At 42.8% G+C, this 27,042-nt stretch overlaps 2 protein-coding genes across 4 annotated transcripts; one reads left to right on the top strand and one right to left on the bottom strand.

The window, feature by feature from the left end:
* The first annotated feature begins 1,304 nt into the window (after nucleotides 1-1,304).
* LOC120822207 (protein O-GlcNAcase) lies at nucleotides 1,305-14,637 on the top strand. The gene is made up of 17 exons (XM_040181679.2): nucleotides 1,305-1,515; nucleotides 2,734-2,785; nucleotides 4,385-4,482; nucleotides 4,601-4,731; nucleotides 4,803-4,974; nucleotides 5,080-5,178; nucleotides 6,090-6,359; nucleotides 7,682-7,768; nucleotides 7,938-8,407; nucleotides 8,484-8,658; nucleotides 9,160-9,216; nucleotides 9,636-9,721; nucleotides 9,884-9,988; nucleotides 10,355-10,446; nucleotides 10,551-10,740; nucleotides 11,508-11,667; nucleotides 12,501-14,637. Exons 1-17 carry the CDS (start codon nucleotides 1,476-1,478, stop codon nucleotides 12,635-12,637), a joined length of 2,421 nt encoding a protein of 806 aa, XP_040037613.2. The 5' UTR covers nucleotides 1,305-1,475; the 3' UTR covers nucleotides 12,638-14,637.
* Nucleotides 14,325-24,634, bottom strand: LOC120822208 (urea transporter 2). 3 transcript variants are annotated; one of them, XR_013468334.1, is made up of 8 exons: nucleotides 24,355-24,634; nucleotides 23,854-24,043; nucleotides 23,309-23,437; nucleotides 22,606-22,795; nucleotides 19,540-19,687; nucleotides 16,143-16,277; nucleotides 15,441-15,522; nucleotides 14,325-15,092 (listed from the first exon to the last, which is right to left on the bottom strand). XR_013468334.1 is itself a non-coding variant. In XM_078106468.1 (5 exons), the coding sequence occupies exons 1-4, from the start codon at nucleotides 24,479-24,481 to the stop codon at nucleotides 22,621-22,623; spliced, it is 621 nt and encodes a 206-aa protein (XP_077962594.1). In that variant the 5' UTR covers nucleotides 24,482-24,634; the 3' UTR covers nucleotides 22,202-22,326; nucleotides 22,606-22,620. The 3 variants fall into 3 exon arrangements, 1 of the variants encoding a protein (XP_077962594.1); XR_013468333.1 differs by lacking the exon at nucleotides 15,441-15,522 and adding an exon at nucleotides 15,339-15,388; XM_078106468.1 differs by lacking the exons at nucleotides 14,325-15,092; nucleotides 15,441-15,522; nucleotides 16,143-16,277; nucleotides 19,540-19,687 and adding an exon at nucleotides 22,202-22,326.
* Nucleotides 24,635-27,042: the final 2,408 nt, after the last annotated feature.

Genomic DNA, 27,042 nt, shown 5'->3' with positions numbered 1-27,042 from the left:
TGATATCGATTAATCGGTTGATTAATTCTTCAATTAATCGATGAATCGGATTATAAAAAAAACAGCATTAAAAAGTTTTAATTTGCGCCGACTCACAACAACTGCCGGCGCTGCTGGCTGCTCTTTCCTTTACGTCGGCTCGGCGCTCTTATGTTTTATTTTTGCTCCGCGCGCATCTCCCCAACTCATTGAGTGATGTAATAATCGGGCAACACATTGAATCGATAATGAAATTATCAACGCTTTTGATAATCAAATTTTATCGATTTCATCGATTCGTTGTTGCAGCCCTACCTCCAAATGAACAGGATGATAATGTGTAATTCGGCATGGATAATGGCAACCACAGTTGACTGAATTCAACCTTAAGCTAAGTGTCAACGGTCAAGTTTGAGGATCGCCACCTGTTTTGTGATGGAGTTATTCTGCCCCCTGCTGGCCTTCATAGGAATGTACAGGTCCCTATTCCAGTCACACAGGACAGAGACAGTAGTGTAGGATATAAGAAATAAACTAACAACCCGGTTCATAAATTAATAAATTGCATTTACTGTACACCAGAATACAGCCATGATTGTATCTGATGAACTGTATAATCAATAAAGTAATGAGAATATTGTAAAACCACTATCATTTTGAATCAATAGAATAATACCAATGTACAGCTATGATTGTATTTAATTTAATGTAATCAACTGGAATTCATGCATGTAATACTTGATAGCACCACAATTGATATTGACTGAGAGACATTCGAAATCCGAGTTACATTGAACTCACCAGAAGACCACTCCCAGGGATGTGGACACTAACTTTCACACTTTTACTGCTCTGTATACACTGTCGTCATTAATGATACTATTAGATTCACCTGTGCTTTTCAAATCTCAACCAGCGTATTGTGCCCTTCATGTTTTTTATATTTCCACAATACACCAAACTAGTAAGTCTGGGCTTGTCAAATGGCAAACAGCATCCCTGTTGGCGTTTGGGTTTTTGATTTACCGTCTCTGCTCTTAGCCTTCTCAGTGCATTTTGAGAAGGTTTAACTTTATACGTAAAGATCCATTTTTTAGAAATCCAATATATCATAGGTAACAATCGAAACATTCTCCTAACTCCCGTCCCAGCAGCAGAAAGCACGTTAGTACGTATGGTGCATCTCTATTATAATTTTCGACGAATGAACCCAACACCAAAGCGGCCTCTTTCTCCGTCTCACCCACGTTATTATGCTTAGTGAGCATGTAGTTCTATAAAACACGTGCTTTCTCTGAGCACGTGAACGCAGCCCGACAGCCCCGGCGTTGTAGAGGGGAGGAGCGAGGCGAAAGGACGAGGTGGAGGCGGACGGAGGAGAAGCACGAAGGAGATCTCCGGTCTCTGAGCATCCAGACGGGGGGGAGCATCTCGTCCTCCCTCGCTCCACAGGGGCCGGACTGGAAGCGGAGGGAGGCAGCGGGGCCAAGGACAGGATGGAGGACAAGAAGCAGTTTCTTTGTGGGGTGGTGGAAGGTAAGCTCCTGTTAGATCATGTGATCTCTTTTTCTTACCTAGGGGACACGATGTTTGAACAGATCACCGTTTGACCTACATACGTCTGCAGGCGAAGAACGGTCATGCGCGTGTGCACGTCGAGGTGGATGGGATGTAAAAGGTATTTTTTGCTATGATGTGTTGATGAGCAGTCAGGCTTGAAGTGGAGATGAAAAAGGGAATGGGGAATGGAAATGCCGTGACAGGATAGTCGTGGAGGTGATGATGATGATGATGATGATGATGAGGCATGAAGGAAGTCATGTTGCGAGCCCCAATCAAAACATAATACAGATGTTGATGAAGATCAACGCTTGACGAGGTGATGTGTTTTCAGCATTATATATTATTTGATTGATTTGATCAGAAAGATTCCTTGTCAGCACTGTTGTCAATGGTGACAACAAAGCCAAATAATGCTCAGAAAAAGTGCCTTTTTAATTGCTAATTATTGGAATAATGAAGTTCATGAAATGCCAGACAAGAGGAAAAAAACATTCACATTTGAACTTAGCAGACCTTAAGGTTTTAATCTTAAATATATAGCTTTTGATGGAAAAATGTTTCAATTAAATGGTTTTACTCTCTTTGTCCATTGTCTAACTCCATGATTCCCATAACAGATATTTTCACAACCTTTTGCGATGTGGGTTTGTTGAAATATATGTGACAGTGATACAGCTCTAACACACACACACACACACCTTTTCTGTGTGTTCCTTAGTCCAATGTGGTGGCATCCAACAGATATAGGTCTCACTCAGCAGCCTCGCACACATGCGCTCAGAAGTACAGACGCCACATAAGACACACACACATGCGCACATACATTGCCGACCTATTCAAACACACAATGGAGGGAGAGGGACACTGGATACGCTACCATTTCTAAATATAGAAAATTGTGATGAGGAGTGTAGCTGGAGATGAATTATGTCTCGGCCAAACGCAGAGCGGATGTGAGCAAGCGAGCACAGGAAGAGCGTGCACCGTTTCATGTGCCCAAACATTCAGAACGGTGTCCAGTCGCTGATAGCAGTCCACTTTGTGAATAATTGGAGCAGAGCTTGGCCTTGAAAAGAATGGTTCATTCACAGATACGAAACAAGCTCTGGAATGCCACGGTGCATATTCAGTAATCATCCATATGTGCGTACGGATATAAAGAATATATATGTATATTTATTTCTCCGCCAGGTTTCTATGGGCGGCCTTGGACTATGGATCAGAGGAAGGTTCTCTTCCAATGGTAAGTCTGTAAACTGAACAAAACCATGCATGTACGGTTCTGCATGTGAGGACAGGTGCCCATGTGTCAATAAACCTGTTTGTTTCTAACATCAACGCCGTGACAGCTCGGTAGTAACTGATAGATGGATAGATATATACTTGTGAACTGACCTCAAGCCTGTGGGCTGAATCCAGTTGCACGCCTCTACATCAGCATCAGGCAGACTGATGCCAATTGACTCCACGGCAAAGGGCACATTCATCCTCCGTCCGGAGGCTCAGCCCTGGATGCTACAGAGGGGAGAGGGAGGAGATGCTGCATTTAGTTGAAGTGGAAGAAGAAAGAGGTTCAAATAGGTTCAAAAGTTCCTTGAATATGAACTGATAAACAAATGAAGGATGTGGCATTCCCTTTTCATGTACATTTATTTTACCCCATGTCAACTTGTAGTTAGTATGGGACCAATTCATTGTTGATGACACACTGATCTTGCAAAGTGAAGCGATGTAAGTCCCTTTTGGGAACTGTGACACAGTTTTGTAGCCAATAGCGACAAACCGACTACATCCCTTGAGATGAGTTGTTCCCTCTGCTCTCTGCTTTTCTCTGCTCTTGGAGATACAAGCCAAATCATTGTATAATATATATCTGTTATAGGAACATACAATTAGTAACTCAAACAAAGTCACTGTAATAGCCCATTAAGATGTGTGTGTGGGATCCAGGATTATTAATAGGTCGTCCTTTTTGGAATCAAGAGTGTTCACACAATGAGTTGCATAAGTTTGGTTGACTAGTGTGAATGTGTGTACAGCATGAGCGTGTGTGTGTTTATCTGATTTGTGTGTTTGAAAGAGGTAGGCTGCAGCTTTGTGGAGGCGACACCATCTGTTCAGGAAGAGAAGCAAGGAGAGAGTGAGCACACAGGCCGCCCACAAACGACGAGCACGATAAGAGCTGGTCCATGTCCAGAGAGGGCAATAGTCATCTTTGTGTGTGTGTGTGTGTGTGTGTGTGTGTGTGTGTGTGTGTGTGCGTGATGTAGTTATTATTTCACTTCTAGTACTTTACCTTATTTATGATTCAGCAGATCATTTCCTGTAACTGAGGCGGTCATGGGCACCACAATCAATACAGTAGATTTATTTCCTTGCTTTCTGTTTTTCTTTTTTCCTCCTTGTGTCCATTGCCACTTCTCCTCACTGTCTCCAGGGTTCGTACTTACATTACCAAGCCAAGCATATGGCTTGATATATGTATGTATATATACACATACATATTTAGCTATGTGTGTTCTATGTACAGTACCAGTCAAAAGTTTGGACACACCTTCTCTTTCACTTGAATCAGGCGCAGAGGAATAAAACAAATATAAAACCACTTCTCTCCAGCGGGGGATTGGTGTGCGGTCAACCGAATAAAAAGTAACTTACAAGGAAGTTACACTAGTTGCAGTTCATGCGGGTTGTCAAAGAAGCTTTGTCCAAACTTTTGACTAGTACTGTATATGTGGTGGTTAAACAAAGCTCCTGTCTACAGTAGTTGCTGAAATGACTTAAGCCTACACAGACCAGGTTCACTTCCCTTACCTCCCCTGTTCACGTCTTTCTGTGCCAGGATGCAAAGTTGGGGGTTGAACACCTACTTGTATGGACCGAAGGATGACCTGAAACACAGACTGTTGTGGAGAGAAGTCTACTCTCAAGAAGAGGAAGGTAGGAACATCCAAGTCACACTAAGTCTGATAGAATAGTAGTGGCTGCTGGAGTCTCATTTTGTCCAATCATAAATTTCTAATTCAAGATATTTCCTCTCCTCCCCTCCTGCTCTTAGGTCAGTTGCGTACTCTTATTAAAGAGGCTCAGTCGAGAGGCCAGAGGTTTGTTTACGCCCTGTCTCCTGGTCAGGACATTGTCTTCTCATCATCCTGTGACTTGACGCTACTCAAACGCAAGCTGAGACAGGTATGTGGGACAATGAGGACATGATCCAAACGCGTTATCCCTTTCACACACGACCCCTTCTCTCCCTCCAGGTATCAGACCTGGGTTGCCAGGCATTTGCCATTCTGTTCGATGACATCGATCACTCCATGTGTCAGGCTGACAGCGAGACCTTTTCTTCATTCGCTCACGCTCAGGTCACTGTAACCAATGACATTTATCGCTTTTTGGGGGAACCGCCCGTCTTCCTATTCTGCCCCACAGGTAGGATGCACTGACTCGAGTTGTGGCCTATAGGGCCATGTCAGATTTGACGTGTGCAGATATTTACCGATAATGACAGACACCTCTGTTTCTCTCTCCCTGTAGAGTACTGTGGTTCCCTGTGTTCCCCCAGTGTGTCAAAGTCTCCCTACCTGCAGACTATTGGAGAGGACCTGCTACCCGACATAACAGTGATATGGACAGGTGAGACACTGAAAACCTCCTGGCTAATAGAAGCACACACAAAAATGCAATTGAAGAAAAACATTTAAATGCACATCTTGCCACACAGTAAAAACGGAGGTCTAAACTTTCATTTCACCTGGAGGTATTTTGTTTCTTGTTTTGTAACTATTTGTGTGAGCTAAGTGGAGGTAGACAGCCACTGGCATGAAACCTAATGTGCAGACTAACTATTGCTTTTCCACAGAAGGCACTTGGCAGCCTTTGCACACAACTGATTAGGAATAATAGAGTGTGTGTACAACCACATTCCTCAGTGTAGCCTCAAAAATAATCAACACATAGAATAGAATAGACAAATTCAAGATTTTAAGAAGTAAAGTAAATTTATTACAAGAAATAATCTATGGACACAACGGTGGCACTCTTAATCTACATAACCTGACCATTCTTATATTATCAACAACAGTATAAAACATCCCTGAGGCCACAACACAGAGATGTAAACACAGTATGAACTCCACAGCAGCTGCAGACACAAACACACATAACAGCAAAGGAGACGCCGCCTAGTTTTTAGACACAATGCTGCGCACGCACTTTGGTATGTTGCTTGGCAACAAAGCGTTGGTTGGTGTTCTCATTTGGGGAGGGTTCAGTGAGTTTGTTGTACTCATCCTTCTGAATGGTGTTCTGTTAGTCTCGAGCATCGGCGAGGCCTCTTTTATCTGGTCCAGGCTTGACTGCTTAACTCATTCATTCTCAAATACGACCAGTCCACTCTGCCTGTCTGGTCCCAGCATAACCAGTCCCTGGTTTCTCCGTCTCGCTGCGCCAATCTCTTCATTTATGATCAGTTCAGATTTGAACGGGTAGAGAAAACATTTTTGGCTTTTTTAAATACGTTGTTTCCTTCCCCCTCGGCCCCACAGGCAGTAAGGTCATCTCCAGGAAGCTGTCCGTCGATTGCTTGGCCGAGGTGGAGTCCGTCCTCCAGCGCCCCCCACTCATCTGGGACAACCTGCACGCTAATGACTATGACTCCCGGCGTCTCTTCTTGGGGCCCTTTAAGGGCAGAGAGCCTCAGCTGAGGAGCCACCTGAGAGGCCTCTTGCTCAACCCCAACTGCGAGTTTGAAGCCAACTACATCCCTCTACATTCACTGGGGAGCTGGTTCAGAGCTGGAAAAGAGGAGAGGAATGGTGAGGCAGAAAGGGGAAAAGATTAATGAGCAGGTGGAAGTAGCATGAATGAGACAGGAGATGTCCCAATTTAATAAACTAATATTGGTTCTGCCAGATCAAAGCCATGTGCAGTTCCCATTGCTTCCTGGACAAATGTGAAACAAGCCGGTGTTGCTTGGCAACTAACACAATTTTATCTGATAGTACTTAGCATGTAAATTAATTTGTGGGAATTTAAGCTGCATCTGTTTTCCTGGGCAAGTTACTTAATAAGCAGTTGCTGTCATAAGGGATTTAAATTATTGACCTTTACCATTTACCAACTGTATCAATCGTCATCTATTCTCACATTAAGACGATCTATACACAGTCATTATTATAGAATAATTCATCAATTTGAAACAAAGTGCAGTGGTTCTTTAAACTTCTAGTTCTTCATAATAATTAAATTGTACAGTCACCATCAAATACAAAAATGGTGGAATGACAGTTCCACCAGAAAAAGAAAAGAGGAAACCAGTAAATTGAATTAAGAAACCATCATCGTGTGTGACGTTGTTCTGGTAACATGTGGGGGAAAAGAGGAGAGGAAAGTCCCTCTGTGGAGCAGAAACAAAGAGTGACAGCGAGATCCTCTTTGTGGCAGTGGCAAGTGGGTGGCATCAAACTTGAGAGCCCCACCCACTACACGGAACCCGCCGGTCCAAACCTAAAATTAGCCTCTGTAATAAGAAGACGGGGGCTCACGTGTCTCAAATAAAATTAAATAAAATTAAATATTTACAGCAGCTGACCTGTCGTACAAATAACAGTTGTTTCTGGGAAAAATTGGCTCCTCCCACCCAGCGTGCCGTTGTGACGCCGACTGATTTACTGGCGATTGCCGCTGCCTGCCACAAAGTTTCCACCCACTTGCCACTGCCACAAGAAGGATCTCGGCCTTACTGGAAACAAAGCGTAGTGGTAGACGACGAATGAGCACCCAGGGAAGGGATGAGAAATGTGACGTGCAGCTTGCGATGTGGATAAAAATGGAAGAGGCATGACGGTGAGGGGAGAAGGTAGTGTGTAAAATAATTACCAGATTCAATGAAAGATTTTGAGAGCTGTCAACATTTTACTAAACCAATCTAAAAACAAGAAGTACAGAACAGCAAACGTAAGATAAGTTGTGTATTTTAAAGGAGATGTACGTATGTGTGAGTGTGAAGAGAATGTACCAACTGCAATGCAACGAACCTCAGGTACGGATTCATGCACAAAATGATTTAAGAGGGGTTTTCGCTACTGTATTGTAGCTGTGCTGTGTATATAATAATGTAATGCTATATATGTTCTAGATGAGGAGTGTGAATACTGTCCCGATAGAGCTTTGTCTGCTGCACTACATGATTGGATGGACGAACTCAACCAACCACTACAAGCAGGTAAAACACCAGGATTTAGATCTGTGTCTCACATAATCTCACTGCTCAGTCACTGTCATCACTCGTTTAATAGCTGCATGGTGTCTGGTGACAACTAACTGACATTTTGAAGGTTTCCACATATGAAAATGTCTTTTGGTTACAATGTAACATTCGTTATTGACAACAGGTCGACAGAGCACTCGAGCAGACCAGCGGTCCTCCGCTCCAACAGGTCGCTGCAAAACCCCTGACAGATCCGACTGCCCTTCCACCCTCAGAGGACCATCTGCCGTGGCCAAGCTCCCTGTCTTCCCCCTGATCTCCAGTTCACCTCCGTCGTCACCAGTCAAGGGAGAGACGGAGGCACGAGAGGCGGAACGGAAGAGGTCAAACCAGCCGAGGCAACCCAACCACCAAACTCAAGGCTCCAGGCCTCACGTAGCCTCCTGCGGCGGCAGGGGGCAGAAAGGCCAGAGTTGGGGGCTTTGTGGTGGGAAGGACCTACTAAGTGAGTCCCAGGTGCAGCTGCTGGTTGGCCTTTATTATCTGCCCCATGAGCATGGCACGTCCGCCCAGAAACTGTTGCAGGATCTGACCTGGCTGAAAGGGAACTGCCACCTGGTCAGCGCCAACAGCAAGAAGACGACGCCTCAGAAGGTCGGCGTTTTCTTTGTATATTTGGTTCTAATTGTGTCGTGCAAATGACTAATGTCAGTTATATGTGTGTCCTCAGATGGATGAGTGGCGTGGCCGCTCCTCCAGGGTCCTGTCCCTGTGTGAAGATATCGCACAGCTTCACTGCAGCGTGGTGGGCGGGGCCAACAGGGCTGTGCTTTATGACCTTTACCCTTATGTGTGGGATCTGAGGAACACGGCCCTCGTGGCAAAAGCATTCATATGCTGGCTGGGTGAGCAAAAGAGAATAAGTGAACTACGGGAATACGGAATAATAAAATCTGGTTACTATCGTCATACAATTTCTATGCTGTTCAACATTGTACTATGCTGTGCTTGTACTATTGCCATGCTATCTGAGATGCTATATGGAATGTTATTTACCATATTCTGTAGTATAGATACTATAGTATATGAGTATGTACTATGCTGTTCTGGGGAATAATACATGTAATACTAATAGTTTTTCCTACGCCAGGTTTCAGGACAGAGGATGTCGCATGTGTACAGACTGTACAGACTACAGACCCTCGGAGGCTAATTTGCAATTTTGGGCTATACAAAATAAAATAAAATGAATTGAATTATATTAGTATAGTATACTAGTGTCTCTCAAATGGGGGTACTATCAAGCACTGTGTGGTAGCTTAGATATTTCAAATATTTTATATATGTATTTATATATTTGTTTACTGTAATATATCTAATGCCACCCACTCACCTATCTCACTCAGATGGACGAGTGTTGAGTGAAAGCTCCCCTCTGGGCACCTGGAGGGACTGCTTCCACTGTAAGTAAGCACGGACGTTGAAATTGTCGTCTCCCTGTCTAAACATGAAAGAACTAACTAATAATTATCTTCTGCGTGAATCATTCTTCAGCAACATCAACAACTCAGTTTAAAAGTTTTCCAATGTTAACCCCAAATCCAATCATTATCTCGCAGTATTAGCTCAATGACGCTCATCAGATAATATGGCGATGATGGCTGAACCACACTTGTTCAAAATATTTAATTGAAGCGTTAAAACCAGCATCTCTTTGAGAGCTGTAATGCTGAATAAACGGCACACTTTTGCTGTGTGTAGGCTACGGCATGAATGTTTAAACGTGATTTAGCTGTACAATCATTTACAATCTGCAGTGGCTTGTTATTGGCCCGATCCGCATGACGTCACCCGACTGACATTCGGTTCTGGTTTGTGGTAGTGTGTGGGAAGACCACAGGGGCAGACCTGCTGGGAGTGGAATCTGAACCGTGGGCATTCAAAGGGGGCGTTTCTGGGGAGGTGCAGGTAGGGTGTGTTTGCATGTCATATTCTACACATTTTGTGTTCAATCAATCCTCTCCTTTTTCTATGCATATTTGTATTCTTAAATTAATAATATGTGTCATTGAAGCTCAAACCTTATATAACTGATTAACATCTTTGTTTGTGTTTGTGTGTGGTGTGTAGATGCTTCTCCCAATAGGCAGTAACAATGAACTCTTCACTCATCCTCCTCCTCTCTTCCCTACCTCTCGTCTTTATAACATCAGGCCCTACCACAGCAAAGACAAGGTATACCCACACGTTATTGTTTCACAATATCATGGATGTCAAAGAGTTGTGTTCACAACAGGGAAAGCCAAAGAATATTCAACATTAGCAGAGGTGCTGTGGAAACTTTTTACCCCCTTCAGAGAAAAGGGAAACAACCCAGGGAGGAAGAACATTTTCTGCTCATGCATAAACAAGCTTGCAGCAGGATGTTGCAAAATTAAACCATGCGTTTTTAAAGCACCAAGATAATTCAGTCACCTGCAGTTTTACACACTTTTTGGGGGAAACATTTGGTGCAAGTCTCCGAATGACCATATTTAAAAAAATGTTTTTATTTATTTTGTGTGTGTGTGTGTGTGTGTGTGTGTGTGTGTGTGTGTGTAGTTGGAGATGTATCGGATGGTGCGCCAACTCCACCTGAGGAATCAGGGGGGCCAAGAGTCCAGTGTTGCTCACCCGGATATCGTTGGAGATAGGTGTGTTTGTGACACTGAGAGAGACAGAAACACAGAGTAATCCTGCGTTGCAGAACACATCCTCAACGGATATATATATAATATATGTCTTTTCATTCCCATAGATGTTTTGGACCATGCCTGGCGTTGTGCCCCGAGTACTGCTTCATCCTGGAGGACGAGCTGGGTGTTTGTGGCTGTGTGTTGGGCATCTTGGATGTCCGCTCATTTGCCAAACGGTGCCAGGCCAATTGGATGCCTGCGATGAGGGACAAATACCCACAAAAAGGGGGCAACACTCACTCCAGCACACAGGTGAATATGTGAAGAAGGAGGAGTCATTATACAAACCTTTTTGTGTTCTATAGAACACTATAAGTGTTCTAATATAGTGAAGGCCACTGGCAGACTCTGGCAGAGACACAAACACAGTTATAAACACGCAGGTTTAGACATACCTTTAGTTACACCGTCTGGCCCCCTCTGTGACTGATTAATAACCTACTTGGAAGTGAATGGCACACACAGGTAAACAAAGAAATTATGTTAGTGGTGAACTTCAGTAAGATAATGTTCCCACGTTCCCTGAACAAGACATATCAAACATTTTTAAAGATGTACACAAATGTGAAATTAGGGCATCAGGGCACATTACTGTAGTATGTTTGTTTAAAATGGGAGGTACCAACACATTCAGTTACAGTGTCGCTTTTGCTCATCATGACAAACTGATCCCAAGGAAAGAGCCAAACAGACCAGGTGGTGTTGCTCACCAGCAGGCTCTGTCAGTGCCGGACATCTGTGGAGGACTTGTTTGCCCACTCTGTGTGTCAGTGTGCACACTGACATCACTCACACTGCAGCCACAGGGAGCAATATTTAATGTACTTATTGCCACAAGATCTTTGTTACTTTGTCACCGTAGTATCATCTAGTTTCAGCAACAAAGGAATATGCATGGTAAAGGCTTCTCCACAACCTTCCATCACACTACTAGGACATGGTTAACTCTCAGGGTTTTACCTTTATCTTCAGTAGCACATTGGTCAAATGTCCATGTGTCACTGCTGCCCTCTGTCTAGGAACTGATCAAGCTGATGGAGGAGGACCAGGGAGAGTACCCCGACTCTCTCCTGTACCACTTCCCCTCTCAGCTTCGACTGGACGCCCTGCCGGAGCTAGTAGACGTCAGCGTCAGCCGCACCCTGCTCACCGCCCTCCTCACTGCACTCAAGGCGAACGGTAAGGACAGTGTGCGGACACATTAACCATCGCTTTGGATCAAATTGAAAAGGGGAGTATATGGGATAGCGTGAACTGTTATATTTACATACACCTCTGGCAACGTGATCTACAAAACCTGTTCGTAAAATTGTATACGAAAATCTTGAACATACAAATTCGTAACAATACATACGAACTGCGGGGGTTAACCACGCCCCTTGAGTGAACAACATGGCGGACCATGTCGGATTCTTGAGTGAACGTCTCTCCGCCATGTTGGATTCTTTGAGGGGGTTAGGGTTAGTATTCCATTCTTACAAGTTAACATAGATTTCTCGTTAAAAATGCAATCATAACACGTTTATTTTACATCGTTAGACTTCACAAAGTGTGTTTACGGGATGCAGGTCCCCATTCACTTTGAATAGGGTGACGTCATCAGTTGCAGTCCGTATTTATTTCGTATGAATCACTACGAATTTGTATGGTCAAGATTTTCGTATACATTTTTACGAACAGGTTTTGGAGATCAGGCTGCCTCTGGAGCTTGCAAAACCTTCTCCGGAGGACTCATCGGCTCAAAGCTAAGAGGAGCATCTACCAAATATGCTGCCTGTAGATGTTTTCAACCATTACATTCAGTCCTTGTGAATTATTTACTTGCTTGGCTGCTGGCACTAGTCCTCAATGTTGAATTGCTGTGTTTAAAAAAAATGCTCCATGACAGGTTCTCTATTATGCATTTCTTCTCATATGAACCTTTGCCTTTAACCAAGAGTATTTCTGGTGCATGCTGTTGTATCATGGGAGGGGGAGAGATCTTAATTGGTCTTTCTTTTCTGTGTATGTAGGATCTCAGGGTGTCTTCTGCGAGGTGCAGCCAACAGACCGTCAGAGGCTGGAGTTCTTGACGAAACTGGGCTTCCTGGAGATCCTCAGGGGAGAAGCCAGGAGCAGAGAGGGAGTGGTGTTAGGGAGGCTGCTGTGAAAATAAACACACACCAGACGCGTTGCTCCCAAACAGTAGACACGCACACACAGAAAAACGTTAGAAATACAGTTTGTCCAGTACAGCATAGACAGCATTGTGTTTGTCATTTTTTAACAGACTTTCCTGGATTCCCTTGATTCTGTGTGTCTGCAGTAATTGGGAAGCACACTGAGCATTCTGAAGGATTCAATGTTATAAAATAAGTGTCTCTTCCCGGATTTGAACCCCAGGGTACGGATTACTAGGTTTAGTCATGTAACAAAGATTTCTACAACAAAATAGTTTAGATGGGAGCTGAGCAGATCACATTTTTTGTTTTATCAATTTTTGACAATGGATCAGACCTTTTGCACGTGGAAGCGCTCACCTAGAGTCATCATCCAACTCAATATGCTCTTGGCTGCATTTCAGCATCTTTTAGCTCATTGTTTTGGTTTCCTGACCCAAACTTTTTAGCTCCTTATTTACCGCACAGACATGAGAGTTTATTGAGTTGCTCAAATAAAGAGTAGAAACAATTTCACTGAATATCAAATGATTCCTTAAAACTGACAGAGAACAATCTCCTCCGGTGGGCTCTGCTCCCTCTATTTTGTTCATAAACAATACAATTTCTGTTGTTTTCTAGCTCCTGTCTCTCTGGTTAAATAGAGTCTGACTGCAGACTGGACGCACTGCACAGCGTCACTGTTTGACGATGGTTTACATGCATGAAGAAACGTTGTGAAAGACAAAGCGGTCACGTAATAAGATTACACCTACTGTCGACAGACATTGACGCAATAGAATGGTCTAACATAGCAACATTAAGGAAACATTTTCATTGGACATTTCTCAGCCATTAAAGCTAAAAAGAGATCCCAAGAAAATGTGAGTGCATGTACGCTAAAATTCATCGACACAAAAATATATATTCAAAGAGATACGTACATTAAACACAAAGATACACAGACACCCACATACACGTATCTGTTTACACTGGCTTCAATTAGATATAATAGATACCTCTTCCGAAATTCCTTTTTAGATACTGTAATCATCACCAATGAGTGTGCACCGTGTATGTGTGGGTCCTTTGAATGTGTGTGTATGTGTGAGTGTACGCAAATATACCAATTAAGATTCATTCTGCCTTTCTTCAGAACCATTGTGAACACACGCGGACACAGTCATTCTAAAAGAAGCACAAGGGCACTCACAATCAGATCTTCAAATGAAAGTAAAACTAGAAATGTTCATTTTTTTGTAATGCAGCTTAAAAGAAAAATACTGTTTGTGCTAGTATTTATATTTCTACTTTTTCTTCTTTTTGTATTACTCTGCTTGATCAATCACGGACCGAGAGTCACTTTTGTATATATTCCGTCTCGATTCCAACCACGTCACCATTGTCTGTGAGGTACTTTGTGATTAAAAAAAAACTTGCAGTCCAAGAACCCTGTAAACAAAAAAACCTGAAAGCACTAAGATAGAGATGCATGACGTAAAGCAACATTTTAGAGGACATTATTGTTAGTGGAAGAATGTCACTTCACCTGAATGGCAAAAAAACTTTCAAAAGTGAGTGTATTGTTTTTGTGTGTTTGGTATATTAGATGTTGATGGGAAATCTGAAAAATGATCTGCACAGGAAACATTTTGATAAAAAGACTAAATCAATTAATGAACAACGGAATAGCTTCACTTTATATTTTAAAATAATTTATTTTAAAAATCATAATTGTAATTAAGAGTCAAGGATTACAGTTGCCTTTAACTTCCTGTCCGAGGCAGCTAAGCACTCGCATCTCATGTCATCTGTGTGAACTCACTGTCTTTCGGCATTGGGATACATCTTCATGTCTGTTGTTCATGTGCTCTATTGTTGTGTGTCTTTACAGGGTAAATGAAGGGGTTAAAAATAATAACTGTCAAATTCTGTTTGTGTTTCTATTGGCAATAACTGAAGTGACTTGTGGATTCCATAACTATTAAAATGCGTTTTATTTCCCCTTAAATGGCTGTTAATTGAGCTTGGTGAAAAATGTTACCCATTTATTAAAAAAGGTTGACCTGTGGTCTCTACAACAACTGTCATACCATATGTTTTGATTATTAGGTAGAGCGATGGCTTTCTCAAAGAGTTGAATCTATATTATTTAGTCAATTGTAAACCTATTGTGAGTCTGAGGTTATTATTGATAAACAAATCAATTCATAAAATGTTTAGAATGGAACTGTTTCTCTGTTTGGTCCCGCTCATCCTACAGAAAAGTACTGATACAATACGTTATACATCTGTGCTCTCCATGTCTGCAGTGTTTCCGGCTTCCCATTGGCGCGGGAAGCGTAGGTTGTGTTCAGGGGCCATGACCTGAGCCATCGGGATGCGGTATGCTGCTAAACTGCCCGTCAGCAGCAACATGAGTGTAGCGGTCAGAGTAGCTGCCCAACTGCAGGCTGGTAGTCCGACCTAGAGCAGGAAATACGTTAATGAATAAGAGGGTAAAGGAGAACAAGTGTGCGTGATAAAGTCCTTTTTCATCACCCTTTAGCAGATCCACCTCCCACCAGCTGGAAGCTTGATATTGTTCTGACACCATGCTAAATCTCAAGCTAATATTGAATGATCCCAGGCTTAAAAGAAATGGATAGAAGCGTTAAAGGCTTCTCTGCGTTGCTGCTCCATACACACACGGCTTGAGGTGTGTGTACTTACCGTTCCCAGCAGATTGCTCAGAGCGATGTCGGCATACGCAGAGAGGAAGGCTGCGCGCAGAGGGAGAAGAAATTAGGCCAGATACATCTGCGATACACTCACTTCATCTCTCTCCAGGTCGCTGACGTGTGTCCAGTAACAAGGTACGGATGTTGGCTTCGGTTGACCTTGTTACGGAGACAAGCTGAAAGCCCAAATTAACACCAATTTACCTAATGGGAGTAGATTAGCTACCTGGCAAACGGGTCAGCACTAATGTCCATGGTGCTCCCCGCTGCAATTTCAGACACATGAATGTATTGTATTTTAATGATTTTTGATTGATTTGATTTTCATGTATCAGGAGACAGGGCAGCCCAGTCTGAAACAAGAACATATCAAATCAAGCGTTATATTGTAGGAACTATTAAACAATTACAAAGCTAAATGTTTTAGTTCAAGATTCTTTAGTTCCACCGAAAACAGCCGGAGCAATTCTGCTGAGGCTCTAATTTAAATGTTAAATATCCATATAAACCAAAACAATGTAAAAGATTTTGATGCAATTCAGTTTAAGGTGTTTGTTTGTTTTTGTTTGAACAATGCTGTCAATGCGTTATACATTGCGTTGCATGTGAGTGTTTCAGCACCCTGGACAGAGACAATATGAGAAAACCATTAGTTTCAGCACCATTGGCAAAAATGTAATTTAAGTGCTGTGCTTAATGGGTCTTTCTACTTCAATTGATTATTATCATATGTGAGATCACACACACAGCCGTTATGCACAATAAATGGCAACTGTTGCGTGAGCTCGTGCGTTACCGCTGGCGATGGCAAAGAGGTGTGTCCTCCAGCTGAAGGTGAAGAAGAGTCCTCCAACAGCCATGCAGCCAAGGGATCCATTAAACCCCGACAGGCCTGAGTACAGAGATTCATGACGCACCGCCATGGATAGACCTGACAAACAATCGCGCACACAAACACACACACACACCAAGTGAGTGTTTAAACCTTTACAAAAAAAACAATGAGTCACTGCTGTTGTGTGATCTGGGGAATGACACAAAAACGTAAATACACACGCATGCAGATATTTGGCTGTAAAAGCTGCTGCACTAGAACGATCCACATGGTGGCACTAGACACACACTCTTGTAAGGTTGTCTTCAGTTAAAATTGTAGTTTGCATGCACTGCACCCTAATAAGGAAATGTTGTTTTGTCCTCTCAACTACCTCACATCCAAACAGAACCAGGAAATGATACAGTACCAAGGAGGAGCTGAGATGTAATTCATCTGATTTGTCTATTGCATTTTTCCTTTGGAAAAGACTGTATTCAGCCACAATCAGCCACATGTGGTGATGATGGGTGGGGCTGGTAGAGGAAATGTGTGCCTCCTCCCCAGTAAGTCACGACATTCAATGGTTTCAAGAAATGTAGGCATGAGAAAAAGAGGAAGCTCTCGATGAGAAGACAAATCCCAGGAAAGTAATTACAGTTAAATAACAATGCTTATCACATCTCCTTAAAAAATGTCGGTCCTGATTTCATTATCCAGTTTCTTAGCTGGTACTACTGCAGAGCCCTGATGTGACCAGCAGGTCACGTCTGATGAAGTTTTAGGCAGACTCCACAGGAGGGCCCGATGGCCCAATGAAATATCAGTGATGCCAGAAGCGTTGACCTTTTCTCTGCCGGTCTTAAAGCTCCAGCTGCACCGTGTCTCTCAACCCACACGGGATGGAGAATAACGATGTCATCAAAAAGAGTGGGGACACAGAGATCAGCTGCAAAGGCTGGCGAGACTCGTTCAGAATCAGCAAGGAGGATACTGCAGCAGCTTCACTGCTGGTTGGGGTCAGAGCAGTGCTGTGCTGCACCGAACAGTGATGTCATGAGGAACTGACACACAATGGAGTTAACTCTCACATCATCGCTGCAAGGTGACAAGTTAAACCAATAGAATTCTGCAAAAAAAAATATTTTTGGGGGCTGTTATAAGGTGTTATTATGTCAATATTATAATAAAAAACGAATAATATATTGTAGGAGCATTTCCAATTTGGGCTTACAAACATTAAGTGCAATGACTGCGAAATATTGCAAAACAATACATTAGAAACACTTTTACGATATCTTTCCTAAACCCTAACAGCCTAAGAATTTATAATTTCTGACATATTATAATGGCCAAAGAGGACACTTACTGCAGCAGTGCATATATTGCATTGCTTGCGATTGTACAGGTGTTGCTTAACATAATAAAGGGAGTCACTGTGTAGATGAGATCATTAGGATTTTGGGGTATTTCTGCCTCTTACAGCAAACCAAGCTGGAAGGGAAAACACTGCATCTATATGTGTGTGTGTGTGTGTGTGTGTGTGTGTGTGTGTGTGTGTGTGTGTAATCAGAGGCCATCAGTCCTATGGCCCCACCCAGAGACTGCTGCCACTGCTCAGCTGCAGAAAGGAATAATCTTTAAAGCTTTCTGAACATTTCACTGATATATTCAGTACTTATATTTTTGACCCCTAGAGCAGAAATGTATTTTTACCTTTCCTTGGTAAGAGCAATAACATGAAAAATGACTGAATGCTGTTTGACTCTGCAAAAAAGTGACCAACATAGCGCACTATTTGCTGTAGCAGCGGCTATCTATTATTTACACACACGGGCATAAACATGCTCCTAGGGGAGTGGGAGGGAATTATCCTTCACTAAAGTGCCACTGATTGTGTGTCAATCCACCATTGTCATTTGCTTTGTCCCATTTTGGTTGTTAGAAGCTCTCTTAAACCATACACCACATAGCAGCCAAACCTGTAGCTATCCAGGCTGAACAAAAGATGGATTACGAGAATGTCAACCGGTATAAATGCGAAATCATGGTACATGCGTAATGTATAAATGCGTAATGTACAGCTGTGCTGTGATTCCCTCACCAGGCATTGCAGTTTAGCAGTCTGCTCCTGTATCACAGTGACCACACCCCACTGCTGCCTCCTCACTGTGTCTCTCTGGGCTACTCTGCCGTCCTCCTCTTTCCACTCAGTTTGTTTGTGTCTCTTTCACAGCCTCCCCCTTCTGCTTTTAAACACTCCTTTCTTCCCCTTTCCACACTTCATTGTCTTCCTCTCCATCTTCCAAGTTTCCGTTAACATTTCCCCCTTTTTGCCTCTGTCCCTTCCTTGCTTCCTTCACGTTAATCTTGTACTACAGTCTCCCCCGCGTCCTTCCCTGTCCACACGAGGGTGTCATTGAAGACTAATGGCCATGTGGGAAGGAAGCTCCGCAGGAACATGTTTTACTGTTTTTCTAATTTGTGTGTATACATACTTAAATGTGTGTATGTGTGCGTCACTCGCCGTCCAATATTGTCTATGCAAATATAATGAGTCAGAGAGTTGTTATCATATCAAACCCATTATACCATCTCCTCTCTTCTTGTCCAGCTGCTGCCTGCAGAAAATCACAGTGAATAGCTGCATACTCACCGGCCTCCACAGATTACAGCATTGGTAACCATGTTTCTCAACGTCTGTGTTGCCTAAGAAACCTCATTAGAATCAGTCTCTTTAATGACTTTTTTTTATTGCAGCAGTGCGTGTGTCTGCTACTGTTACCATGTGTTTCTACAAGTATGTCATATATGAGCTCACTCCCACTTCTACTGTTTCTTACAGTATGAGTCATACCTACAAACACATACACCAAAGTATTTTAGGACACTGGATTTTACTTTTGACTGCAGACGAAAGCAGGGGGCTGAAGTCTTTTGAACTGCGAGCACATCTCTCTCTCTCTCTCTCTCTCTCTCTCTCTCTCTCTCTCTCAACCCAAAAGGAGTCATAGTGAGGCAGATTTAGACGACACCCACAGCCACATGTGTGTATATAACGCACATAAGCCTTATTGCTTATTTCTCAAACACAAAGCTCCTCCAAAGCCACAAAGGACATTATTGCACAACTGCTTTCACAGGCTGAGAAGTACTCTCCATGACTAAACACAGACGACCAGGGCCAAATGTTATACAGTGCGACTATTTACTGACACTGGAAATGTTTAACTTCAACCCAGATTATTTCCAGCGGAAAGACACCAACCATTGACTAAAGGGTCAGCACAGTACCAAATGCCCTTGAAGAGAACATTAGAACATTCTCACTTTGCTAACTCTCCCGCATAAAGACGTGAATACTCAGACGGAGACTGACCAGCCATCGTTCCCACTGCCGATCCCAGCAGAGCGTGAGCGGCCAGCAGGGGTGAGTAGAGCAGAACAGCCCCGAGGATGAGGAGGGAGGGCCACAGAGCTCCACAGGCAAAGATCTGACCCACACCCAGGAGGATGCCACGCGTAACCTGGCCAAGAGAGAAAAAGAAAGGGAGGATTACATGATTAAGCACATTGTAAATTATTGTACAGGGATTTTATATAGTATGTATGTAGTATACAAATCTAAGAGCAGAAGCAAACTCGCAAAAATATAGTGCCAAAATGTGTGGCTTCTACTCAATGGCCCGCCTGGGGGGGGGGCGGGGGGGGGGCAACATTCAAACTGGAAGAACACTCAGAAGTCATTGAGCCGTTCAGATATGGCTTCCCTTCCTGTGTCACATGCAGACTCCTAAGAATATACCTCCCCCATCTCAGTACCGTGATGTCTTGAGGGGTCGGGATCGGCTTGTGGGGTGTGGACGCAAAAAATAAAGACAATAAACGGTGGTTTTAACTCCAAATTGTTGTATTCTGCGTCTTAAGGCAAAAAAACACAAATGTCTTCAGTTTTCAGTTACATTACTTGTCTTGAACATCACATTATGTGCTGCTCCTCTTCCTCTTGCATGCATCCTGCTTCTACTCTTTTGTGTTCTGCATCCCTTCCTCCACACCAGCTCCCTCAGGGTAATCAACCCAGCAGCAGCCTTTGCTCCGCCTGCCCGGCTCAATATGGTAATTGTAGTCTTTTAACTAGGGGCCTTGGTGGGTTGTTGTCTCTGCTGCAACCACAGAAAGGAAGTATAACCAATTGATGACCCTTCCTCTCGTGACATCACCGTACTTACACCTTTGCAAAGGCACATTGTTTTTTCTCACAGGTCAATCAAAGCAGGCCGATGTATTCAGAGACTATGAGGAAAAATGTTTTCCTTGAGCATTGAAGAATGCAAACATGTTCTAGAAGATACTCCAAAAAAAGTGTGAACCTGAAAACGAGCACACGTCCCCTTTAATCAGACACACACACACACACACACACACACACACAGGCGGGGAGAAGAGAGTTTCCGTGGAGACGGGATGGGTGCACTTGCATGTCACGGATATTTACAAGTCATAAATGGTGTTTAATTATAGCTTAGGCACACAAACTCTGTGTGCGTGTTGCTGTGTGTACATACATGTGTACGCCTGTGTGCAGAAAGTCTGCTGTTGTAGTTGTGCTGCCACAGCGCCCTCCTCGGCAGTGCAAGCTGAGGACATTAAATATAAATAGGACCTACGTCACACCCATCGCTGGAAAGAACCAGAAGAGAGGCGGGGGAAGGAAAGAAAGAGGAAATGGAGACGGGTGAATTAGAAAGAAGGAGGAGAAAAGAAAAATTGGATGAAAGAAGAAAGATAGAAGCGGTGGAAGAGAAGGAAGGGGGGATTGTTTCACATTAGGGAATGTAACAATAAGGAAATATCTATAAGAAATAAAAAATAAGGTTAGCAGTGGTTTATTGTTGATTGATTTATGATGGAGGAGAGCAAAGGATAAATTGATGAAGAAAGATCCAGGGAGAGGGAGGAAGGAAAATTGCATGGCAGAGACACTGGGGGGAAGAGAACCAAAGAGATTAAAAAGGAAGTATTTAAAAGGTTTCAGATCTCCCAAGCAGAGAATTTATGAAGTGAAAAGGATAGCGTTAAAAAAGGCCAGAGACGGACAGATGGAGGGAAGTGGACAAAAAAGTCTTTCATTGGAGGGAAATAATAATGGATCACATAATCGGTTCAGTCTGTTTCCAAACGGTTGCTCTTTCAGCATTGAGATGCCAGCTGGCTCTCAGAGATCAAAGCAGACTGCAGCAGCTGGTGAGAGTCTTTTTGCCAAAGTCTCGTGAGTAACAGTCCAAGGGGACAGCAGTACATTTCAATTTGGTGGATCAAAGTAACCTTTTTATTTTCTGGAGCTTGCATTTTAATCAAGGTGACTACGCAGCATATAGACCCTGAGGCTTTATTGCTCGTTTGTTCTCTCTTTCTGCCTTTCACAAGGTAACTGCAGCTATTAAATCAACTTCAGTATTTCCTTCCAAGAAACCGGACTGACAATCACATTCTGAACATTGTTCACACCCACAGGAGCACTACTTTCAATGCCTTACCTCCACTGTGAGCTTCAGTCACTAAGAACGTTCAATTAAAACCGTTCGGGCTAATTTCCGAACAGAAGCGCCCTCAGTAACTGTTGCTTGGTAACTGATGAGTCATAGTTTGGCTTCAATAAGTTACTTGTTAGCTTTGGGTGTAACACGGCAGACACACGGAAGATAACTGGCCTTGGTTCAGCTCAGTGTTTGTCAAAAACGATCCACTCACTTCCAACAGTTCTCTTTGAGACTATTAATGATCATGTGACTTGATGGGCATATTAGGGTATTTTTCCATTCGAGCAGAGAAGCGCTATTTTAAAAGATTTAAAAACATTATCTCAATAGAATAAAATCCTGGATGGAGCAGCCAGAGCAGAGTTCTACAACGATGGTAAGAATAGTACACATATGCTCCGCAACTCAAATAAATTGGATTGTTGAGGTGTATAAAGCCAGGCTCCTTTAGAAATTAACCTCAGTATCTTCAACGTCCCTGCAGAGGAGACCTGGACAGCTCTGAGGCTCTGAGGCAAAACCACCCGTCGTAGCATTTGTATGCTTTTCTTTTTCCTTTCGACTGGGGTCAGGCTTCCTGGGGGGCTCCTCACCCATCTTAGTGACGCTGGGACAGTGTATTTCTGGTGACATGAAAGTCTATTAACCGGCAAATTAGCTGATGAAGTTCCAAGCTTTTCAGATGTCGACAAAACGTTACTGAGGTAGACATTATCTGAAGATCTGTAAATACATTAAATGTCTTATGGTGGAATAATTAATGCCAAGTTTAAAAATATATATAAATGAAGAAATGATGAATGAATGAATATTTAAAATGAATACATTTAATAACTTATATAAAAACAGCTTCCGTTTAATCTCAACCTGTGCACAGACATTTTATTAATCGTTGGACTCACCTCTACTGCAATCAGTTAGGTGCCATTGTGATCCGTCATCCCTGGTTGCGCAGCCGGGTGGTGCGGAAAGTAAGGGTTGTCTGGGCCGGTACAGAGGAGGTATAGGACAATAATGGTGTTGAAGGGAAACACTGAGACAGGCAAGTCCCAGCGATCCAACACCGAGGAGAGTCCACTGAACAGAAAGACACTGGAGACGGGGACAGGGGGTGGGGACAAAATAGATCTCGTTGATAAGCTTTTTTTCAGATACATGTTCACATTCCTGTGAAAGAGCCTTTCCAAAATGTTCCAAAAACTATTATTTGTCTAGATCAATTAACATCAGAAAAAGTGTCTCCGTTCCCATGGAGACAGGATTGATTTATGATTACAGAGCACTCAAAGAAAAATCTGCAAAAATACCACAAAAGGAAATCAACCATTTGACTAAATATGAAGATGAATTTATTTAAACAAATTAGTTGTCTATTAGTTTCTTCGTTATACATTTTTACTATAAAGTGTCAATAATTTAAAAAAATATTCATTACATTTCCAAAATTCATTTCAGTTTAATTGCCGTAAGTCAAATTATTGAGGAAACCAGTGATGTGACAGCGAAAATAATTATAAGCTATTTATAGACTCAAGACCCATTCCCCTTTACAAGGAAGGTAATGACTCCCAGGTGATGGCTCCCAACAAAAACAGTGTGTCTTACCACATAGCTGAGCAAAAGCAGACAGGCAGCAGCAGCCACCAGTACCAAGGTCCTGCAGAGCTGAACACTCCCATCAGCAGAGACACCAACATGCCATTAAAACCATGGAGACCTCCTTCCACCTCCGCACTACACACACACAGACACACAAACACACAAAGAGAAACAGAAGGAGTCACATTTCATCTGTGTAATTCAGGGATTTACACTCGGATTGTTTACAAGATCATAACTGGCTTCTTATCGGGGCCCATTAAACAATTTGTTCAGTTTTAATGAAAAAAGATTGCTTATTAGCATCTTATTATGTGCATGGCGTAGAGTAAATATTGTGGCATCAGGTGAAATAAGAATTGTGAGTCAGTGGGTGTAGATGAGGACAGGCCCATCAGTTATGGAGCTGTTATTCTCATGAATTTTAAGTAGAACCCTCAATCAACAAAGGGTGGTGCAAATTACAAGCTAGTGTTCCCGGCTTAAATTCCAAGCAACAACAACGACAGAATTTTAAGTGTGTGTTTGTGTATGTGGGCACATCAATCTACCTGTCTTGTCCTATGATTACAGCTGTTAGCGTAGAGGCCAGTACACCCAGAGTTCCCAGCAGGCCCTGCCAGGGGGAGTCCCAGAACAGTGCAGCCAGGATGAGAGCCCCGCTCAGCGGGTTGTTGGCCAGGATCACTCTGGCCACCCCTCTCAGGCCCCACACCGCCAGCTGCAGCACAAACTGCTTGTCTGAGGACACAGAAAGAAGAAGTTTTTACACAATAGGCAGCATTTCCCAATTCATGTTGTATGCATATTTGTGTGGCAATGTAAACATTTCAGATTAATTTGTTTATGACTAAGGGTCATTAAGTGTTTGACAGCTTGCTCTTTTTAAAAGGTTTTTGTAACTAATCACATTCTGAAGACACTCAGCAGTGATTGATTATGCACGTTTTTTTTCAAACACAGGTCGTACAATTTATTGTTTGGTTCAAGATTAGAAGTCAATAAACATGTTGAGATAAAGCAGTCACAGTGCGTTGTGAAAGTTGTCCTACCATGCATGTACTTATCCACATGCTTCATGTCCCCAGTACACAACAGCAGGCCGCTCATCACACGCTGACTGCGGCTGGCGCGAGTCCTGCTGTTCTCCTCCACATCTGCTTTGGTATCAATCCACATAACGGGACAAAAATGTTGTTGTCATGTGGTAAAAAATAAATAAAATCTCTGTTGTTTCACTTTAGTTCTTCTCGCCTCTCTGTCTGTTCGGCTGTTGCTTTTTGCTCTCCTTTCTTCTCAGCCATCCGGTCTTTGCCTCCTCCTCCTTCCCACCTCCCTCCCGAGTGAGGGTTTAAGAGGATGGCTAACAGACCGTTGGGCCGGCCAACGTGTCCACTCAGGTTTCTTCCGGTCGTGCTGCAGAAGGACAAAGTCCATTGAGACTGGTGCAGGAGAAGATGACTGGTGGGCCCTTCCTCCTGCTCCTCATCCCTCTTATTTTGAAACCACCCCTGTCCTCTCCTTCCCCTTTCTCTACCGGCCCCACTGCAATATCTCTTCACCCACTTTGTTTGTCCATTTGAGCTAATCATCCACCTTTTACTGCTGTGTGACACACGGTTGCGTTATCTCAAGTCTTCACGAAAGGTGTAATATCTAAACCAGCCATCCCTGCTGCTTTAACTGTGGAGAAAAAATGAATTTGGAAGAGGAAAAAGTTTAGATTCCTCTCTAACATCGGAGAGGCAATTGTTTTGCTTTGACACCAACGTGACTTAAAAAGCATACACACCTCACCTTCCTTCAGTGACATCACTCAGAGACCGGCCCGAATAGCGATAGAGAAATGCTTTCATTTAGCTTCCACTGGAGAAACACAAAAAGCCGACATCCGAGAGATGTGTGCATCTATGTGTGCGCGGATGTTGCCACTTGTGCAGATCTATGAGTAGACGTAACGTGCAACATGCCATGGCAATAACGGCGCGTCAGATAGCATCACAGAGATGCTCCTCACTCCAATTCCAAAGCCTGATTTTTGCAAGTTAACTGCTGTGCCACATGCAGCTCATTTCTCCCTCTCTCTCTCTGTCTCTCTCTGTCTCGCTTCCTATGTTTCCCTCGCTCGACCCATCGTTTATCCGCTTCAATAAATGCTTCCCTCTGTTGATTCCATCAATCACAGGCCGTGTGTCTCACGCAGAGTGGGCCTTTATGAGAAGAGCAGGTGCAGGTGAACGTCGGAAGGCTACGCTTTGACCTGAGAAGGTGTTGGTTTTGTCAAGTGGAACCACACAGACACGCGCTGCCGCACACAAGCACCACATCAGGGCAAGCCACCGTATTGTAGCTACGGTCAATATTAGTATTATTGTGTCTGGTCCATTGCAGACTCATCCTAACGCAGACCAAAGGTGACTCAATGCAATATGAAGCACACGCTGAGGGATACACAGTGAAGTGTAGAGTATTGGCTGCACTAATGTGTAACAGTTTGCCATTTCATCACTAAGACTGACCCTACAGAGAGGTTTTTTTCAGTTTATCGGTCCGTTTTATTATTTACCTTGTAGTATAGAAATATCTGCATCATATAAACCATTTATAACATATAACAATGTGTTTTTCTTGAGTGGGATCCGAGAGGGAGATTTTCAAATGAAGCTTTGAATGTATGTTGTCATACTTTCTGACATCAACACCCATCTGTAGTTTTTGTGGTTAAAAGTATAATTTAGGGTGTTGAAACAGATTGTGTGTGGGTATGCTATGCAGGATATGTGAATGTGCATGAAGACAGGATTTAATATCATGCAACAAAGATTGAAGTAATGAATGAGGCATGTAGATTCCAACTTTTCACAAAATTTGCTGTTGTAGTAACAGTAGAAGTTTCACTTTTAACATAGTTTCCTATTGAGTCTCCTTAAGTGTCTGCAAGGTTTGTACTGTGTCATAAATATTCTGCATCAATTCATTATGTTTACACTGCCTTATATCAAATATTGAAACCCAAGAATCCATGTTTTCAATCTGCACCACTATATAAATAAAACGTGTTCTTTTATATTTTTTCTTTAAATGTTCTATACAAGCCATTTTTATACGTAATATAGCACAGACTAATGCCACATAAAGCAAGGATAAAATTTAAAATTGACACAACTCCACGAGAAAATACAAAACAGCACAAAAAAAAGAATTTGCATTATTTTATGGACCCCAAAAATATTCTGTGTTTGTGTAGTAGTTAAATTCAGAAAAACAGCTGCGCATCAATGCATTTCTACAGACCAATGTCTCTTTGATGATACACTAGAGGAACACAGTGCTACCTGATTCCAAAGATAGCAATCTGCCAAAACGCATTAGCGTCACTGTCACACTGGCACAGAAGTACCAGCTACTGCTCAGACCTTCAAAGGGGACACACAGTTCTTTTTCAAGTATTATTGTAATAACGTCAGAAATAGTGTGAATTAAACTAAGGACAAAATTTGGGTCAGTTCACAGAAACTACAAAAGCCACGAAAATCGAATCACCAAACGGACTGAAGTATTCCAATCTCCAGAGCACATGCCTAACCCATCGGGACTTCAAGATGCAACTTTCACACTGTTCATCATGGAAGTCAACACCAAAGGCTACTCATTTACAAACATTTAGCATTTTTATCGTTGACGTTCAAAGAATGAATTACTAAAAGTCCACAGATTACTTTACTATGCATTAGACAGGA

This window comes from Gasterosteus aculeatus, chromosome 7 (assembly GCF_964276395.1).
Source record: "Gasterosteus aculeatus chromosome 7, fGasAcu3.hap1.1, whole genome shotgun sequence".
In the NCBI taxonomy this organism is placed as follows: domain Eukaryota; kingdom Metazoa; phylum Chordata; class Actinopteri; order Perciformes; family Gasterosteidae; genus Gasterosteus; species Gasterosteus aculeatus.
The sequence above is the reverse complement of the archived record's forward strand: the minus strand, read 5'-3'. Positions and strand labels throughout refer to the sequence as shown.

What these genes read in the sequence shown, in the direction of transcription:
- LOC120822208 (XM_078106468.1), bottom strand. Translation starts at nt 24,481, where the DNA reads ATGTGGATTGATACCAAAGCAGATGTGGAGGAGAACAGCAGGACTCGC. An exon ending in TGTGGATAAGTACATGCATG is followed by an intron (nt 24,044 to 24,354) that starts GTAGGACAACTT and finishes CTGTGTCCTCAG; the next exon opens with ACAAGCAGTTTGTGCTGCAG. An exon ending in TGCTTTTGCTCAGCTATGTG is followed by an intron (nt 22,796 to 23,308) that starts GTAAGACACACT and finishes CCCCGTCTCCAG; the next exon opens with TGTCTTTCTGTTCAGTGGAC.
- LOC120822207 (XM_040181679.2), top strand. Translation starts at nt 1,476, where the DNA reads ATGGAGGACAAGAAGCAGTTTCTTTGTGGGGTGGTGGAAG. An exon ending in TCTTTGTGGGGTGGTGGAAG is followed by an intron (nt 1,516 to 2,733) that starts GTAAGCTCCTGT and finishes TTTCTCCGCCAG; the next exon opens with GTTTCTATGGGCGGCCTTGG. An exon ending in AGCATTCATATGCTGGCTGG is followed by an intron (nt 8,659 to 9,159) that starts GTGAGCAAAAGA and finishes TATCTCACTCAG; the next exon opens with ATGGACGAGTGTTGAGTGAA.